Source organism: Chelon labrosus (assembly GCF_963514085.1).
Source record: "Chelon labrosus genome assembly, chromosome: 7".
Taxonomy (NCBI): domain Eukaryota; kingdom Metazoa; phylum Chordata; class Actinopteri; order Mugiliformes; family Mugilidae; genus Chelon; species Chelon labrosus.
In genome coordinates, this window is record NC_140343.1 from 289,766 (window position 1) to 308,806 (window position 19,041).

Below are 19,041 nucleotides of genomic sequence, written 5' to 3' on the forward strand. Positions count from 1 at the left end.
GAGCTTTGAAACCAGAACAACTTCCTCTGACCAGGAAACTGATTCTGCTCCTGCAAAGATCTGCTGGGCCAATCAGATCATGTGGGCGGGGCTTAATGTGGTGATGGACAGAAGAGTAACCGTAGTCATACACGTCACCTGATTAGTTTAAATGTCTCTGACTGGTTGGAGGACGATCCACATGCTTTGAGGAGCCGTCGTGGCGTCCAGTGTTTCTACAGACTATGACCCAGACACACACAGGACAGGATAGAACAACACATGAACATTTACTTTAAAACATTAAACTAAGTTGTTAATGAAGAGTTCACGGTCTCTGTAGTAGTATTAGTATTATATATATTTACATATACACAGGTATCATGTGTTAGTCGTGGTATTAGTTGTCACCTTGTGCTCATCCAGTCCTCCATGCTTCCTCTCCTCAGCTGAAATCTGACCTCGGAGCTGGTGGTTAATTTTAACCTCCAGGTCACATGACACTGACCTGACAGTCACATGACTTCAGAGAGCTACAAATAAACCAGGTCACCTGATCAAACTCTAACAGATGAATAGAGTGTCTGTGTTTTACTGTAAATGACTCGTTTTGTGTCTTCAGCTTTATTCAGTTATTGTTTCACACGTTCCCAAAAATAGAACCCGACAGTGTTTTACAGTTTTTACATTTATTCTGTCACTAAAACACAAAGCAGGAAAAAAACAAAAAGAAACAAACACGTGACACAAACAGGAATATCCGACCGACACCATGTGACCTTTACCCAGCAGCCACCGGGACAACCAGGAAGTCCGGGAGGAAGAGAGAGAGACAGATCAGTCTGGACTGATGATCAATGTTCTGCTGGAGTTGACGGTCTGGTCCGTAAATTTAAACTCAGAGGACAGAACCAGTCTCATTAACTGATTTTGATTGGTTCAGGTTTTAGATTGGTCCATGCATATGACCCCAGATCAGAACCAGCTGGTCACCTTCAGGTTCTGTTGAAGGATCACAGCAGCAGCTTCAGGTTCATCCCAGACGGTTCTGATCCGGTCACATGAGTCAATGGACCCGACAGAACCAATGGGTTGGTTCTGATCTGAAGACAGAACGGGCCCAGTAGATCTGACCAAACAAACCGGATCAGGAGAACAGATAAAGGTGGTTCTGGACCTGGAAGATGAATCTGATCAATGTGAGGGATGATTGACCCGATCAATAAAGTGACTGACAGATACCAGCTGATCTGTGATGACTGATTAGTGTTCTGAAGCAGCAGCGTGGTCCATGAGACTCTAAACTCTAACCAATACTAATTAATACTAACCAATACTAATTAATACTAACCAATACTAACCAATACTAATTAATACTAACCAATACTAGTCAATACTAATGAATCCTGATCAATAACTGTGCCCCGTTGAGTGTAGTTGTCTAGTGAAGCTGGTTCTGTGACGGGTCAGCTGAAGGCCTGTGGGTCGGTTCTGGACCTCCATCGTCCACCAAAGAAAAAGTCAAACCAAACCAAGTTGAGTGTGTGGTCGTCATAGTAACAAGATAAACCTGGCTCAAAGGCAACGAGGAAGCAACAGGAAGTGGACAGGAAGGCCTCGAACAGAAAGACTGGGGGCGGAGCACCGTTGCCGTGGCGTCCTCCCGGGGCTGATGGGAAACCTCCTTACTTGAGGTCCAGCACCATGCTGGCTGGGTTCTCCAGGTAGTCCCTCCACAGGTTGGAGAAGCGACACATGGTGGCGCCGTCGATGATGCGGTGATCCGCCGACCAGCTCACGTTCATGATGTGAGCCCGGACCACCTGACCGTCGGCATCGAACCGCGGCAGAACCTGGAACCAGGAAGTCAGGGAGAGGTGTTAGTGGTGTTAGTAGACATGATGATGTGTTTTAATGGGCGGGGCTTAGCTGGAGGCACCACCCACACAGGATTTCGTTAGCTCTCACTCTCTGAAGTAAATGAAGCTACAGAAGGATCAGCGTAGTGTGTTATTTCCAACGTTAGCTAACTCTCTCGTGCAGTGATCCTCACTATTTTTTTCACAAGAGCCACATTGGCAGTGCAAAATCAAAAGGCGAGCCACTTTTACGACAACATACTAAGTCACCTTTGCAAGTGCATTTCTACATATAAATTGGACATCCCAGAAAAAAGAAATAACACGGCCAATACATTTTCATTTAAGACCAGATTTACTTTAATACTGGGATGAGCTGGCATGCATGTCCTTGACTTTCTTCATGTTGTATTTGTAGTTTGTAAGTCTCTCTATGGCTCTGCACTCCACTATTCGTTACAACACTGTGTCTGTCCGTCAGGTTTTTGAGCTCGTTTTTGTCCCTTTTTTATTAAAAACCGGTCCATTTTGTGTTTTACGCTAGCTAGCGGAGCTTACGTGGCCTGCCTGCAAACGTGCGCTGCGGTCAAGTTTTGTAAACAATGTCACATGCACACATTTGAAAAAATGTATTGGCTGTGTTACCACATAGTGTGTCCCATTTAGAAGTGGCCACTTTCATTCGCACTTTCCGTGATTCAGCTGCGTGAAATGTATTACTACTTATCGCCACGAGATGGCAGTTTAAGTCCGCTGTAGCATTGCCGGTAAAAAGTGGAGCGGATTGCATTCAAAGGCAAGTGGCAGTGTGATACTGTAAACTACCATGCGAGCCGCCAATTATAGCTTGACGAGCCGCGCAATGAGTAACTGTGCTCTAGAGGGAGCATCTAGAAGTTATCTAATCTAGTGACCGATCTTTAGAGGAGAAACCAAACCTACAAAAGACAAAACTTTATTTATTGTTGCTGCACACGCCAACATGTTTGATTTTTGACGAAGGCCTCGGTCCCATCCTTTGATTTTATTACATTTAACCACAGGTTTGGAGCTATTAACCTTACTCCTGTTATCAACACATCACCATGACATGTTGATAACAGGAGCCTCATATTCTGCTCTGTGGTTCCACGGTTCCTGCCTCATCAGATCTACCAGGACCAGGTATCAGACGCACTGATCTGATCATCACTGAAGACAGGAAGGAGTCTCTGAGGACTTCCTGTCTCCTGGTTGGACTCACCTGGATTTTGCCCAGCGCTCCGATGGCGACTTCAGGAGGAAGAATGACGGGTTTAGCGTACGTCCCTCCGATCTGGAGGAGAAGACTCAGGGGAGTCAGACTGAAGAGCTTCATGTTGTTGTATCATTGTTGTTTCAATGCTGTTGTGTGTTTGTGTTGCTGACGTGAGTGTCATAACGTTGTAGTGTGTTGTGTAGTTTTGTTATTGTGTTTTGCTTTGTGTCCCACCAGTCCCCTAGAACTGGATGACTGAGAACCTTCAGACATGTTGTTGTCATTGTTGTGTTGGTGCTGTCACGTAGTGTAGTTGTGGTTCTGATTGTGTAGTTGCAGACTGACCGATCCGATGTTGGACAGGGTGAAGGTTCCCCCGGTGAGCTCGTTGGTTCCCAGCTGACCAGCAGCTCCCAGCGCCTGCAGACGGTTCAGCTCCACAGCAATGTCAAAGACACTGAGCAACTGGACGTTCTTCACGTTGGGGACCAGGAGACCCTGAGACGTGTCCATCGCCAGGCCGATGTTGTGAGACGCCTGGGACACAACAAATACATACCGTCAATATTCAACACATCGGCCATCAACCATCTTAACCATCCACATCAAACAGCAACTACAGCAACCATAGCAACTACAGCAACCACAGCAACCATAGCAACCACAGCAACCACAGCAACCACAGCAACATCACCCATCCACAACCCCCTCACCTTGTATGTGATGTTCTGACATCCTTCGTCCAATGAGGCGTTCAGGATGGGAAAGTGGAGCAGACCAAGGGAAGCGGCCTGAGCCAATGAGAGCACAGCATCAGTGTCAGTACGAAGCATTCAGCCAATCAAAGGCAGTGCTGAGGCCTCACCTTGATGAAGAACGGCATGAAGCTGAGTTTGACCCCGCGACCCTCTGCTGTTGACCTCAGCTCCGACCTCAGGGACACCAGACGACTCAGGTCGACCTCGTCACAGTAACCGAAGTGAGGGATCTTCAGAGCAGCCGTCATTGTTCTCACCATCGACTTATGGAAACCTGGAGGACAGGGGACAGGGGACAGGGGACAGGGGACAGACATCTGTCAATATGAAGCCAACCAATCAATCAGCCCCATCGTGTTCACTCAGTGTGTGACCTCTGACCTTTGAGCGGCTCTGTCACGTCCTTGCCAGTGAAGACGGGTTTGGGTGTAGTGGGTAGAGGTTTCACGGCTGCCGGAGTGCTCACGGGCCTGGCAGCGGCAGCAGCAGGAGCTGGTGCCGGGGCTGGAGTCTGGATCTCCTGGAAGGGAGCCGGAGGCAAGATGGCTCCTGTTTGCTTGGCCAGGAAATTCAAGATGTCCTCCTTCAGGATCCGTCCATCTTTACCCGTCCCCACCACCTCACTGAGCTTAATCTGAGAGACACCAGACCAGAACCAGAACCAGAACCAGGTTAGACACTTCTACCATTGTGTTATGGTGGTACTACAGCTAATTAACACAACACAGCCATCTAGTAGTGACAGTTAGCTTAGCATTGATATGTAGCATGCCTTGGTGACTGGTTTCCCTGGGGAGTTCCATGTGTGAACAACATGGAGGAAATCTCCATCTTCTTCTGGATTGTATAATGATCACAATGGTAGAATGTGATGATGTCCAGGATAAATAAAATGTCCAAAGGTTGAATTGTGTGTACGTTGCCTCCTGTAGTGGAACCAGGAGGATTTTGTAGCCAGATTCACTTTCAAGAGGTAAGAACCCAACGTGGAACACTTTGGGTTCTTTGGTTCTCCACATGTCCAGATGGAGAGTGGGCCTGGTTCTATTGTTACTAGAACCTTTGTGGTATTTCTCTAAACTCTTGGTCCAGTTCTAGTCAAGGGGTTGCTGAATGAGTTCAGAATGATATCATTGCTATCAGGGTGTTTTCTACTCTCTGATCTAGAAGATGTTTTAGTTTATCACTAATTAATCAGACACAATGTTACTGACACTGAAGTCTGACCTATCATAGAGACCAGGGTCCATGGAGACCAGGGTCCATAGAGACCAGGGTCCATAGAGACCAGGGTCATAGAGACCAGGGTCCATAGAGACCAGGGTCATAGAGACCAGGCTCCATAGAGACCAGGCTCCATAGAGACCAGGGTCATAGAGACCAGGGTCCATAGAGACCAGGGTCCATGGAGACCAGGGTCATAGAGACCAGGGTCCATGGAGAGACCAGGGTCCATAGAGACCAGGGTCCATGGAGACCAGGGTCCATGGAGAGACCAGGATCCATAGAGAGACCAGGATCCATAGAGACCAGGGTCCATAGAGACCAGGGTCCATGGAGACCAGGGTCCATGGAGACCAGGGTCCATGGAGACCATGGTCATAGAGACCAGGGTCCACGGAGACCAGGGTCCACAGAGACCAGGGTCCATGGAGACCAGGGTCCACGGAGACCAGGGTCCGTAGAGACCAGGGTCCACGGAGACCAGGGTCATACAGACCAGGGTCCATGGAGACCAGGGTCCGTAGAGACCAGGGTCCACGGAGACCAGGGTCCAGAGAGACCAGGGTCCACAGAGACCAGGGTCCACAGAGACCAGGGTCCACAGAGACCAGGGACCACAGAGACCAGGGTCCATGGAGACCAGGGTCCGTAGGGACCAGGGACCACAGAGACCAGGGACCACAGAGACCAGGGACCACAGAGACCAGGGACCACGGAGACCAGGGTCCACAGAGACCAGGGACCACAGAGACCAGGGTCCATGGAGACCAGGGTCCGTAGGGACCAGGGACCACAGAGACCAGGGTCCGTAGAGACCAGGGTCCGTAGAGACCAGGGACCACAGAGACCAGGGACCACAGAGACCAGGGACCACGGAGACCAGGGTCCACAGAGACCAGGGTCCACAGAGACCAGGGACCACAGAGACCAGGGTCCACAGAGACCAGGGACCACAGAGACCAGGGACCACAGAGACCAGGGACCACAGAGACCAGGGTCAGGAACATGGACCTGGTTTATTTGGTCTGAACCATTTTCAGCAGCAGTCGGTGACTCACGTTGTTCTCTATGGCGAGGCGCCTGACGGCGGGCGTGGCCTGAGTCTTGTGACCTTTGATCTCCTGGTGGGTGTGCTCCTCTCGGGCCATGGCGGGCGTCTCCACTACGTCCTCCTCCTGGATCACCTCTGAACAGCAGCAGACGTTTGAGTCCAGCTTCATCACAGCTACAGGACACAGGTAGACGGGTGGACAGGTCGGCGGCGGTCTCACCTGAGCTCGACTCCGTCTCGATGTCCACCAGCGGTTTTCCCACAAGGGCGGTGGCGTCCACGTCGTAGTAGAGTCTCCTGATGACGCCGTCGTAGCGGCTGGTGATGGTGACGGAGGCTTTGTCACTCTGGACCTCACAGATGCTGTCGAACTGAGACACTTTGTCTCCCTCCTTCACGTACCTGAGGACGAGAGGCTCCTGAAGTCTGGGACTCTTTTATTTGTGTTCATGTTGTCGACCACGTACCACTCTTTAACCGTCACCTCCATGATGCCCTCCCCGATGTCGGACAGCTTGAACTGGACGATGGGTCCTCGGCGCGCTGAGGGGACACCAACACATGACAGACGTCACAAACCGGCCGGTCTGGATCCTCTGAGCCTCCAGGAGACACTCACCCTGTCTCACCCTGTCCTGGCAGGTTGCCACGGTAACTGCATCCTCTCCAGGACAAAACGACGAACAGACAGTTTTTTATTTTAATGGTTGAACTCACCGACAGCGACGTGCAGGGCTCTGCTGCCGAACATCTGGAGGGTCCGGTCACATCTGGAGACGAGCGGCTGCAGCGTTCTGACCGGAGCGTGAGGCCGGAAACACCGGCGCCGGTACTGATGACTCAGCTACCGGGAGGGGAGGGGAGACACTGATCAGAGGTCCGGTCCAAACAACAGACCCAGAGCCAGATGTCCTAAGACGACTAAACATCTGGACCTGGTCCAGCACAGTCAGTCATTAACATCCTCCAGCTGATGCTAAGCTAAGCTAACTGTTGCAGCATGCTAACAGAGCGGTTAGCTCATCCTCCTGTGTTTTCATTTCATTCAGAGTTAGCAATAGCATCCGAGGCTAGCCGGCTAAAGTAACGCGCTGCCCGGGCACGCGCAGAGATGACGCCCCGCTAGCATTAGCTAGCCGTTAGCAGTGAGAGCAGAACAAACGGAGCTGAAACTGAAACTTATCAAGTTTATTTTCTCACCAGCCGCCGGAAAACACTGAAGGAGCCTCTGGTCACCGCCGCCATCTTTACTCTCAGCTGCCCCTGCACGCCCCTCTCCTCAACCAATCAGCGAACAGAGTCTTCCTCTTCTGTCTCTGGCAGCTGTGAGGAACAGCGGCGCTACACTGCCACCCCGCGGCCACCAGGGGAACAGCAGCAGCAGCAGCATCAACCCTTCCCCCGTACAGGCATTTAACAGGAACCACATATGTTCTATCTTGTGTTTAATAACATAACTACAATGTTCTCAAATTCAATTCAGTACATTTTCATATTTGTTGATTAATATTATTCTAAAATACTGAAATCTGTAGCAGCGGAGAAGAAAAGATGAAATACGAAGAAGAAACTCTTCCGTTAACGTAGAGTTACAGATTACATCATGTCGTCTTTAATCCTTTAATTCCAACTGAAAACAGTAAAACATGAACATGTAAAGAATATACGTGACTAATGATCAATAACAGATTTATTTCCTCATGTTTTCACAGACAGAGCCCTGAGTCTTCACGCTGCATTCACTGCCCCTGGGTTTTATCATCATTCCACAGCCGGCTACATTTAAACCTGTCAGCGTGACATAATTGTAGATTTCTGTTTTCCCAGCAGGAGGTGAACGCAGCATTATAACAACCACTCACATAGAAGAAGAAGAAGAGGAAGAAAAAACAGAATGGTTGCCGTGGTTACTGTCCCTGACAGTGGGCGGGGCCTAGCAGAGGATTTTGTGGTAGGGGTGAAGGGGGAGGGACGAGGTGAATGCTCTGATGTCGCTGATGAGTGTGGCGTTCTGGAGCGACGGCGCCAAGGCCGGGAGGAACGTCAGCTCGCTCACCTCACCGTAGGCTGAGGACGGGGCGGGGCTTTGATCGGGGGGGTCGCTCTCCTCCACCCCAAACCCGACAACCTGACAGGAAACAGAATCATCAGAGGCGTGGCTCTCACAGGAAGTGGTTTGGTTCTGACGGTCAAACACTCACATGAACGCTGAGCTTCCTGTTGCTGGTTCTGAGGTCCATGAACCACCGGACCAGGTCCTCCTGACGGAACCGCTTCAGGGCCTCCACCTGCAGGAGACACAGATGGGTTACACACCTAGACCAGGACCGGGACCAGGATCAGAACTAGGACCAGGACCAGAACCAGGATCAGAACAAAGACTAGGACTAGGACTAGGACTAGGACCAGGACCAGGATCAGAACTAAGACTAGAACTAGGACCAGGACCAGGACCAGAACTAGGACCAGGACCGGGACCAGAATCAGAACTAAGACCAGGACAAGGACCAGGACCAGGATCAGAACTAGGACCAGGACCAGGACCAGAATCAGAACTAAGACCAGGACAAGGACCAGAACCAGAATCAGAACTAAGACTAGAACTAGTACCAAGACCAGAACTCGGACCAGGACCGGGACCAGAATCAGAACTAAGACCAGGACAAGGACCAGAACCAGGATCAGAACTAGGACCAGGACCAGGATCAGAACTAAGACTAGGACTAGGACCAGGACCAGGACCAGGATCAGAACTAAGACTAGAACTAGGACCACGACCAGGATCAGGACTAAGACCAGGATCAGAACTAAGACTAGGACTAGGACTAGGACCAGGACCAGGACCAGAACTAAGACTAGGACTAGGACCAGGACCAGAACTAAGACCAGGACTAGGACCAGGACCAGAACTAAGACCAGGACCAGGATCAGAACTAAGACTAGAACTAGGACCAGGACCAGAACTAGGACCAGGACCGGGACCAGAATCAGAACTAAGACCAGGACAAGGACCAGGACCAGGATCAGGATCAGAACTAGGACCAGGACCAGGACCAGAATCAGAACTAAGACCAGGACATGGACCAGAACCAGAACCAGAACTAAGGGCGTATTCACACCAGGAAGGTCCGTTAGTTCACTTGCTTTGGTCCGGACCAAATTTTTTTTTTTTAGTGCGGTTCGCTTTCACACTGTGATTAATTGCAACCGGACCAGAATTTATAAACAAAAACACATGTGCTAAGGTCGTTCAGCCATTGGCTGGTAAACGTATAGGCGGGGTAAAGAAGGAAGCCAAATGTCCCACGTAAATAGGCTACAATGGAGACTTTGCGTACTGTAGGTCTACTTGTTATTATGCTAGCAATATGGTTTATAAACTGAGCGCTGGAATCCCCTCTCTCTCATTTGTTTACTAAAAATCTTATATACTTCTGCATTTTTATGTGTTTTCTCCAGCATTTGAGATATCTGGACATCTGCCCAGATATCTAGGAGGCAGTGTCTCCTCAGAGCTCGGTTAAGCCACGGCTCATCTCTACCTAACCTACCTGCGTTTGTTTGCTTCACGTGTCTCTCTCTGTTGTGTGTGTCACTGGGCTATCCTACATTTCCCATAACTAGTGCAGTGCCCGTCGGAAGTATGTATTCCTATAGTGGGAGCTGAAGAAGATTTTTCAGTTGTGACCATTGTCGTGACCCATGTCTCCTCCCCACAAAGACACCTGCCCAGTTTCAAATCAGCGTGCCACAGACAGACAGACAGACACAAACTCACCAAATAAGTTAAAAGAAATTCTTGATTTATAGATAGATGATCAAATCACTCATGTTTTGTCTGTAAACTGTAAAATAACGTTGAGTCTCCGTTGCCATGGTTACCATCTAGCGTTTGAGCCAGCGCAATAATTTAGAACTGTCATCAGGAAACTGGAAATATTAGAGCGGAGAAAATCTATTTTACCGATATACATTTCTTATCCAAACAACGTCAAACTTAGCAGTGCACATCTTCGTGCCCGTAGCGAGACACCTGCCCAGTTTCAAATCAATCGGGCCAACGGTTCGCGACATATGCGTGCCACAGACAGACAGACACACACGAAAACTACGGGAGCTCGTCAAATCCAAAAAGGTAGATTTTTGCAACTTGGGTCGGATCGAGGTCGGGCTGCTTTCACACCATAAAGGAACCGCACCAGGGTTCGGTAGGAACCGCTCCGAGACCACCTCCTCAGCTGGGTCTCGGTCCGCTTGTTTGGTCCGCACCAGAGTTCGAGTGATTGTATTCACACCAGTCAAAAAGGTCCGAACCAAGCAAGGAAACGAACTTGAGTTCGTTTTAATCGAACTAAACAAGGCAGGTGTGAATACACCCTAAGACCAGGACAAGGACCAGAACCAGGATCAGAACTAGGACCAGGACCAGGACCAGGATCAGAACTAAGACTAGAACTAGGACCAGGACCAGGATCAGGACTAGGACCAGGATCAGAACTAGGACCACGACCAGGATCAGGACTAGGACCAGGATCAGAACTAGGACCAGGATCAGAACTAAAACTAGGACCAGGACCAGGACCAGGACCAGAACTAAGACCAGGACCATCTAAGGGCAGTTGTCGTCACCTCCTTGCTGAGCCGGTCGAAGACGTACTGCTGCGTGACGACCTCGAACCAGTTGCGGTCGACCTCCTCTCCCAGGTGAGCGTCCTCGCACTCCTTCAGCTTGATGAGCGCCGTCACCTGGGTCCTGAAGGCCTCGTCACTCAGAGCCGACAGACGCTCCCCGAAGCTGACCAGGAACTCCTCGATCTTCTCCTCCACAAACTCTGAGCTGGAGGAAGAACAAGAAGGTTCTGGAGTCTTTATCGTCATGGTAACAATGCAGCATCATTACAGTGACGCCAGGCGTGATTCTTGGTACTCGGTGCCAACTCAACTCCACAGACGCAAAACAGAATAAATAACAAAATAAAATAAAATATAGAGAATAGAGACAGAATAAAAACAGAACAGTGTGTGCGGCAGCCGGTTCAAGCCAGAAGAAGAAGCTTTTCACAGGTTTGTCTCATCGTCTCAGGTCGACTCACCTGAACTTGGTGGCTTGTGTTTCCACGGTGACGGAGAATCCCAGGACCCCCGAGGTGTTCCTGCAGGTCGGGTACACCTGGTACCTGGAGGTCAGAGGTCAGAGGTCAGAGGACTTAACTAATGACATGAAAACCTGAGAACATTTAGACATGGTTTAATGGTTCTGTTTGGTTCTGAAGAACTGAACAACATTTTAATGACGTTCATCGGGACCTCCTTTCTGGACTCGTTTGAACCTCGTTCAGACAACCCGGGTCAAACTGGACCACGGTCCGGTTCCGTTACAGTAAGAAGGAACAGATGAGGGTTCTCACCCCAGAGTCTCCTTGGTCCTGAGGAAGTCGAAGCAGGGCTCCTCCATGTGCATCTACCAACACAAACACTTCAGTATCATCTCACTCTGACTGATTCCTTCAGGTATTCTTTGTGTTGGTTACCATGGTTACCGGTGTGGGGCTAAGGCTCAGTGTCTGAGATCTGTTTATCAGTTCACAGGTGAAATGAAGGTCTCTGATTGGTCAAATCTGACTCATAGTTTGATGATTGGATGAACTCACCACCATCAGCTCCATCAGAGCGTGCTCCCCGAGCTGCTTCAGCCCCGACTGGAACACACAGTAACACACGTTAATACACAATAACACACAGTAACACACGTTAATACACAATAACACACAATAACACACGTTAATACACACGTTAACACACAATAACACACAATAATACACAATAACACACATTAATACACAAGAACACACAGTAACACACGTTAATACACAATAATACACAATAACACACATTAATACACAATAATACACAATAACACACATTAATACACATGTTAACACACAGTAACACACGTTAATACACAATAATACACAATAACACACATTAACACACAATAATACACAATAACACACATTAATACACAAGAACACACAGTAACACACGTTAATACACAATAATACACAATAACACACATTAATACACATGTTAACACACAGTAACACATGTTAATACACACAGTAACACACAGTAACACATGTTAATACACAATAACACACAATAATACACAATAACACACAGTAACACACGTTAATACACAATAACACACATCAACACACAGTAACACACGTTAATACACACATTAACACACAGTAATACACACGTTAATACACACGTTAACACACAGTAACACATGTTAACACACAGTAACACACGTTAATACACACGTTAACACACAGTAACACACATTAATACACACGTTAATACACAAGAACACACAGTAACACACGTTAATACACAATAACACACAATAATACACATGTTAACACACAGTAATACACAATAACACACATCAACACACAGTAACACACGTTAATACACATGTTAATACACAATAACACACAATAACACACATGAACACACAAGAACACAGTAACACACGTTAATACACACATGTTAATACACATGTTAATACACAATAATACACAATAATACACATTAACACACAGTAACACACGTTAATACACACGTTAATACACATGTTAATACACATTAACACACGTTAATACACGTTAATACACATTAATACACATTAACACACATTAACACACACATTAACACACGTTAATACACAATAACACACACATTAATATACATTAACACACACATTAATACACATTAACACACACATTAATACACATTAACACTCATTAACACACATTAACACACACATTAACACACATTAACACACACATTAACACACACATTAACACACACATTAACACATGTTAATACACAATAACACACAATAACACACATCAACACACAGTAACACATGTTAATACACATTAACACACATTAACACACATTAACACACACATTAACACACATTAACACACAGTAACACATGTTAATACACATTAACACACATTAACACACATTAACACACACATTAACACACATTAACACACAGTAACACATGTTAATACACATTAACACACATTAACACACATTAACACACACATTAACACACATTAACACACAGTAACACATGTTAATACACATTAACACACATTAACACACATTAACACACATTAACACACAGTAACACATGTTAATACACATTAACACACATTAATACACATTAACACACACATTAACACACATTAACACACACATTAACACACATTAACACACAGTAACACATGTTAATACACATTAACACACATTAATACACATTAACACACACATTAACACACATTAACACACAGTAACACATGTTAATACACATTAACACACATTAACACACATTAATACACACATTAACACACATTAACACACATTAATACACATTAATACACATTAACACACGTTAATACACATTAACACACATTAACACACATTAACACACACATTAACACACATTAATACACACATTAACACACACATTAACACACACATTAACACACATTAATACACATTAATACACACATTAACACACACATTAACACACACATTAACACACATTAACACACATTAACACACATTAATACACATTAACACACATTAATACACATTAACACACGTTAATACACATTAACACACATTAATACACATTAACACACATATTAACACACACATTAACACACATTAATACACACATTAACACACATTAACACACATTAATACATATTAACACACATTAACACACACATTAATACACACATTAATACACATTAACACACACATTAATACACACATTAATACACATTAACACACACATTAACACACACATTAATACACACATTAATACACACATTAATACACACATTAATACACACATTAACACACATTAATACACATTAACACACATATTAACACACACATTAACACACATTAACACACACATTAACACACATTAACACACATTAATACACATTAACACACATTAACACACACATTAACACACACATTAACACATTAACACACATTAACACACGTTAATACACATTAACACACATTAACACACATTAACACACATTAACACACACATTAATACTAGGGGTGTAACAGTAAACATAAGTCACGGTTCGGTACAACAGAAAAAAGCAACAACAACTCACTTCAGCTTCTTTCATTTAGTTTGAACAGACACCAATAAACTGAAAAACTAAAAACCACCTCCTGTTCTAAAGTTAAACACAAATGTATCAGGAAGGTTCTCACACAGTGAACCAACTCTCACATTATAACAGCAGACTGTCAAGAACCAAAACTGAAAATCTCTTGAAAATATTACAGAATAAATCATGAGTGTTTCAGTTCCTCCACCTCCACTTCCAGCTCCACCTCCAGCTCCAGCTCCACTTCCACCTCCACCTCCACCTCCACCTCCACCTCCACCAAACATCGTGGGCAGACAGTCTTTGTCCCGTCCACCACTCGTGTCCCATCACCGTTATGTTGCACCAGGAACCAAAGTGTTCCCACACAGGTGATTGAGATGAAGCTCCACACTTCTCTTAGTCCATCTATGATCCACACTCCCCTTTACTTTTCTTCTTCGTCTGTTTTTCTTCTTCTGTAGTCTAATAATGTTAGAGTCTCATTACCGCCACCTGGACTGAAGGGAGGACTCGACGTGACACCGCGGGACGAATACAAATACCGTTACACCCCTAGTTAATACACGGGAACACACACATTACAACACACTCAGTGTTTAGCTAACAAAACATGCTAGGTGTTAGGCACCGGTCAGGTTGGGCCACAGTGGCGGCGCGCGCGAGTGCAGCGGCTCAGGACCAACCCTCCATGTCTGACCATGCAATCTCGTTATATGATACTTGTATAATATAATGACAAATAAAGGCTCTTTTCTTTAACAGACTGAGATGTGTTCTAGAGACCAGCAGGAGCCTCCACAGTGTGAAACAGTGACACCTGGTCTCACCTGGTAATAGACGGTGACCTCAGAGTTGGCGTCTCCTTTGTTCAGAGACCTGACTTTACAGAGATGATGTTTCTGAGGAAGCTCCACCACCCTGAACAACACGGGGGCCTCTACAGGCAGCGGCTGGAACTGCAGCTTCCTGAACACACAGAGACACTTTACAAGCTCACCTGTCCTGGTTTACAGGTGTTCACATATCATATGACCTTCGTGGCTCCACCTACAGAAGAAACCTTGTTTTAGAGGTGATGTTGACTTAAAGAAAGAAAACTCACTCAGTGAAATACTGCAGAAACTCTCTGGACTCCTGTTGGAGGAAACAACATCAGTGAGATCTCAGTCAGACATGTTGGACATGAAGACTAATGACAATAATGAAATCTGGACGTAGTGACAGGTGGAGGTGGAGGTGGCGGGTGTAGAAACAGGTGGAGGGCGTAGTGACAGGTGGAGGGCGTAGTGACAGGTGGAGGGTGAAGTGACAGGTGGAGGTGGAGGTGGAGGGTGTAGTGACAGGTGGAGGTGGAGGGTGTAGAGACAGGTGGAGGGCGAAGTGACAGGTGGAGGTGGAGGGTGTAGTGACAGGTGGAGGTGGAGGGTGTAGAGACAGGTGGAGGACGAAGTGACAGGTGGAGGGTGAAGTGACAGGTGGAGGTGGAGGGTGTAGAGACAGGTGGAGGTGGAGGATGTAGAGACAGGTGGAGGGCGTAGTGACAGGTGGAGGGCGTAGTGACAGGTGGAGGGTGAAGTGACAGGTGGAGGTGGAGGGTGTAGTGACAGGTGGAGGTGGAGGGTGTAGAGACAGGTGGAGGCCGTAGAGACAGGTGGAGGGCGTAGTGACAGGTGGAGGGTGAAGTGACAGGTGGAGGTGGAGGGTGTAGTGACAGGTGGAGGTGGAGGGTGTAGAGACAGGTGGAGGGTGTAGTGACAGGTGGAGGGTGAAGTGACAGGTGGAGGTGGAGGGTGTAGTGACAGGTGGAGGGTGTAGAGACAGGTGGAGGGCGTAGTGACAGGTGGAGGGTGAAGTGACAGGTGGAGGTGGAGGGTGTAGAGACAGGTGGAGGGTGTAGAGACAGGTGGAGGGTGTAGTGACAGGTGGAGGGTGTAGTGACAGGTGGAGGGTGAAGTGACAGGTGGAGGTGGAGGGTGTAGTGACAGGTGGAGGGGGTAGAGACAGGTGGAGGTGGAGGGTGTAGAGACAGGTGGAGGGTGAAGTGACAGGTGGAGGGTGTAGAGACAGGTGGAGGTGGAGGGTGTAGTGACAGGTGGTGGTGGAGGGTGTAGAGACAGGTGGAAGGCGTAGTGACAGGTGGAGGGTGTAGTGACAGGTGGAGGTGGAGGAGGTGGAGGGTGTAGAGACAGGTGGAGGTGGAGGGTGTAGAGACAGGTGGAGGGCGTAGTGACAGGTGGAGGGTGAAGTGACAGGTGGAGGTGGAGGTGGAGGGTGTAGTGACAGGTGGAGGATGTAGTGACAGGTGGAGGGTGAAGTGACAGGTGGAGGTGGAGGTGGAGGGTGTAGTGACAGGTGGAGGATGTAGTGACAGGTGGAGGGTGAAGTGACAGGTGGAGGTGGAGGTGGAGGGTGTAGTGACAGGTGGAGGTGGAGGGTGTAAAGACAGGTGGAGGGCGTACTGACAGGTGGAGGGTGAAGTGACAGGTGGAGGTGGAGGGTGTAGAGACAGGTGGAGGGCGTAGTGACAGGTGGAGGGTGAAGTGACAGGTGGAGGTGGAGGTGGAGGGTGTAGTGACAGGTGGAGGATGTAGTGACAGGTGGAGGGTGAAGTGACAGGTGGAGGTGGAGGTGGAGGGTGTAGTGACAGGTGGAGGATGTAGTGACAGGTGGAGGTGGAGGGTGTAGAGACAGGTGGTGGAGGGTGTAGTGACAGGTGGAGGATGTCGTGACAGGTGGAGGTGGAGGGTGTAGTGACAGGTGGAGGATGTAGTGACAGGTGGAGGTGGAGGGTGTAGAGACAGGTGGAGGGCGTAGTGACAGGTGGAGGTAGTGACAGGTGGAGGGCGTAGTGACAGGTGGAGGGTGTAGAGACAGGTGGAGGGCGTAGTGACAGGTGGAGGGTGAAGTGACAGGTGGAGGTGGAGGGTGTAGAGACAGGTGGAGGTGGAGGGTGTAGAGACAGGTGGAGGGCGTAGAGACAGGTGGAGGGCGTGGTGACAGGTGGAGGTGGAGGTGGAGGGTGTAGAGACAGGTGGAGGGTGTAGTGACAGGTGGAGGGTGAAGTGACAGGTGGAGGTGGAGGGTGTAGTGACAGGTGGAGGGGGTAGAGACAGGTGGAGGTGGAGGGTGTAGAGACAGGTGGAGGGTGTAGTGACAGGTGGAGGGGGTAGAGACAGGTGGAGGTGGAGGGTGTAGAGACAGGTGGAGGGTGAAGTGACAGGTGGAGGGTGTAGAGACAGGTGGAGGTGGAGGGTGTAGTGACAGGTGGTGGTGGAGGGTGTAGAGACAGGTGGAAGGCGTAGTGACAGGTGGAGGGTGAAGTGACAGGTGGAGGTGGAGGTGGAGGTGGAGGGTGTAGTGACAGGTGGAGGTGGAGGAGGTGGAGGGTGTAGAGACAGGTGGAGGTGGAGGGTGTAGAGACAGGTGGAGGGCGTAGTGACAGGTGGAGGGTGAAGTGACAGGTGGAGGTGGAGGGTGTAGTGACAGGTGGAGGATGTAGTGACAGGTGGAGGTGGAGGTGGAGGGTGTAGTGACAGGTGGAGGATGTAGTGACAGGTGGAGGGTGAAGTGACAGGTGGAGGTGGAGGTGGAGGGTGTAGTGACAGGTGGAGGTGGAGGGTGTAAAGACAGGTGGAGGGCGTAGTGACAGGTGGAGGGTGAAGTGACAGGTGGAGGTGGAGGGTGTAGAGACAGGTGGAGGTGGAGGGTGTAGAGACAGGTGGAGGGTGTAGTGACAGGTGGAGGGTGAAGTGACAGGTGGAGGTGGAGGGTGTAGTGACAGGTGGAGGGAGTAGAGACAGGTGGAGGTGGAGGGTGTAGAGACAGGTGGAGGGTGAAGTGACAGGTGGAGGGTGTAGAGACAGGTGGAGGTGGAGGGTGTAGTGACAGGTGGTGGTGGAGGGTGTAGAGACAGGTGGAAGGCGTAGTGACAGGTGGAGGTTGAAGTGACAGGTGGAGGTGGAGGTGGAGGGTGTAGTGACAGGTGGAGGTGGAGGGTGTAGAGACAGGTGGAGGTGGAGGGTGTAGAGACAGGTGGAGGGCGTAGTGACAGGTGGAGGGTGAAGTGACAGGTGGAGGTGGAGGTGGAGGGTGTAGTGACAGGTGGAGGATGTAGTGACAGGTGGAGGGTGAAGTGACAGGTGGAGGTGGAGGTGGAGGGTGTAGTGACAGGTGGAGGATGTAGTGACAGGTGGAGGGTGAAGTGACAGGTGGAGGTGGAGGTGGAGGGTGTAGTGACAGGTGGAGGTGGAGGGTGTAAAGACAGGTGGAGGGCGTAGTGACAGGTGGAGGGTGAAGTGACAGGTGGAGGTGGAGGGTGTAGAGACAGGTGGAGGTGGAGGGTGTAGAGACAGGTGGAGGGTGTAGTGACAGGTGGAGGGTGAAGTGACAGGTGGAGGTGGAGGGTGTAGTGACAGGTGGAGGGGGTAGAGACAGGTGGAGGTGGAGGGTGTAGAGACAGGTGGAGGGTGAAGTGACAGGTGGAGGGTGTAGAGACAGGTGGAGGTGGAGGGTGTAGTGACAGGTGGTGGTGGAGGGTGTAGAGACAGGTGGAGGGCGTAGTGACAGGTGGAGGTTGAAGTGACAGGTGGAGGTGGAGGTGGAGGGTGTAGTGACAGGTGGAGGTGGAGGAGGTGGAGGGTGTAGAGACAGGTGGAGGTGGAGGGTGTAGAGACAGGTGGAGGGCGTAGTGACAGGTGGAGGGTGAAGT

The 19,041-nt window shown here is 48.8% G+C and overlaps 2 protein-coding genes across 3 annotated transcripts in view; both read right to left on the reverse strand.

Annotated features, from left to right (window-relative positions):
* Nucleotides 1-352: 352 nt before the first annotated feature.
* On the reverse strand, nt 353-7,376 carry dbt (dihydrolipoamide branched chain transacylase E2). Its single transcript, XM_084547683.1, has 11 exons — nt 7,309-7,376; nt 6,826-6,952; nt 6,576-6,651; nt 6,329-6,510; nt 6,116-6,243; nt 4,215-4,467; nt 3,941-4,107; nt 3,789-3,866; nt 3,421-3,612; nt 3,082-3,153; nt 353-1,832 (listed from the first exon to the last, which is right to left on the reverse strand). The coding sequence occupies exons 1-11, from the start codon at nt 7,351-7,353 to the stop codon at nt 1,665-1,667; spliced, it is 1,488 nt and encodes a 495-aa protein (XP_084403809.1). The 5' UTR covers nt 7,354-7,376; the 3' UTR covers nt 353-1,664.
* Nucleotides 7,377-7,545: 169 nt separating this feature from the next.
* nrd1b (nardilysin b (N-arginine dibasic convertase)) overlaps nt 7,546-19,041 on the reverse strand; it is a 37,219-nt gene continuing 25,723 nt past the window's right edge. For both annotated transcript variants that reach the window (XM_084548876.1, XM_084548877.1), the window contains 8 exons: nt 15,436-15,467; nt 15,161-15,299; nt 11,760-11,807; nt 11,517-11,569; nt 11,202-11,285; nt 10,738-10,945; nt 8,310-8,396; nt 7,546-8,236 (listed from right to left, as the gene is read on the reverse strand). In XM_084548876.1, the coding sequence (XP_084405002.1) occupies nt 8,042-8,236; nt 8,310-8,396; nt 10,738-10,945; nt 11,202-11,285; nt 11,517-11,569; nt 11,760-11,807; nt 15,161-15,299; nt 15,436-15,467 (846 nt within the window). In that variant the 3' untranslated portion in view covers nt 7,546-8,041. The remainder of the gene's footprint in view (nt 8,237-8,309; nt 8,397-10,737; nt 10,946-11,201; nt 11,286-11,516; nt 11,570-11,759; nt 11,808-15,160; nt 15,300-15,435; nt 15,468-19,041) is intronic.

What these genes read in the sequence shown, in the direction of transcription:
- dbt (XM_084547683.1), bottom strand. Translation starts at nt 7,353, where the DNA reads ATGGCGGCGGTGACCAGAGGCTCCTTCAGTGTTTTCCGGCGGCTG. An exon ending in TCAGTGTTTTCCGGCGGCTG is followed by an intron (nt 6,953 to 7,308) that starts GTGAGAAAATAA and finishes CCCTCCCGGTAG; the next exon opens with CTGAGTCATCAGTACCGGCG. An exon ending in CCCTGTCCAACATCGGATCG is followed by an intron (nt 3,154 to 3,420) that starts GTCAGTCTGCAA and finishes CTTCTCCTCCAG; the next exon opens with ATCGGAGGGACGTACGCTAA.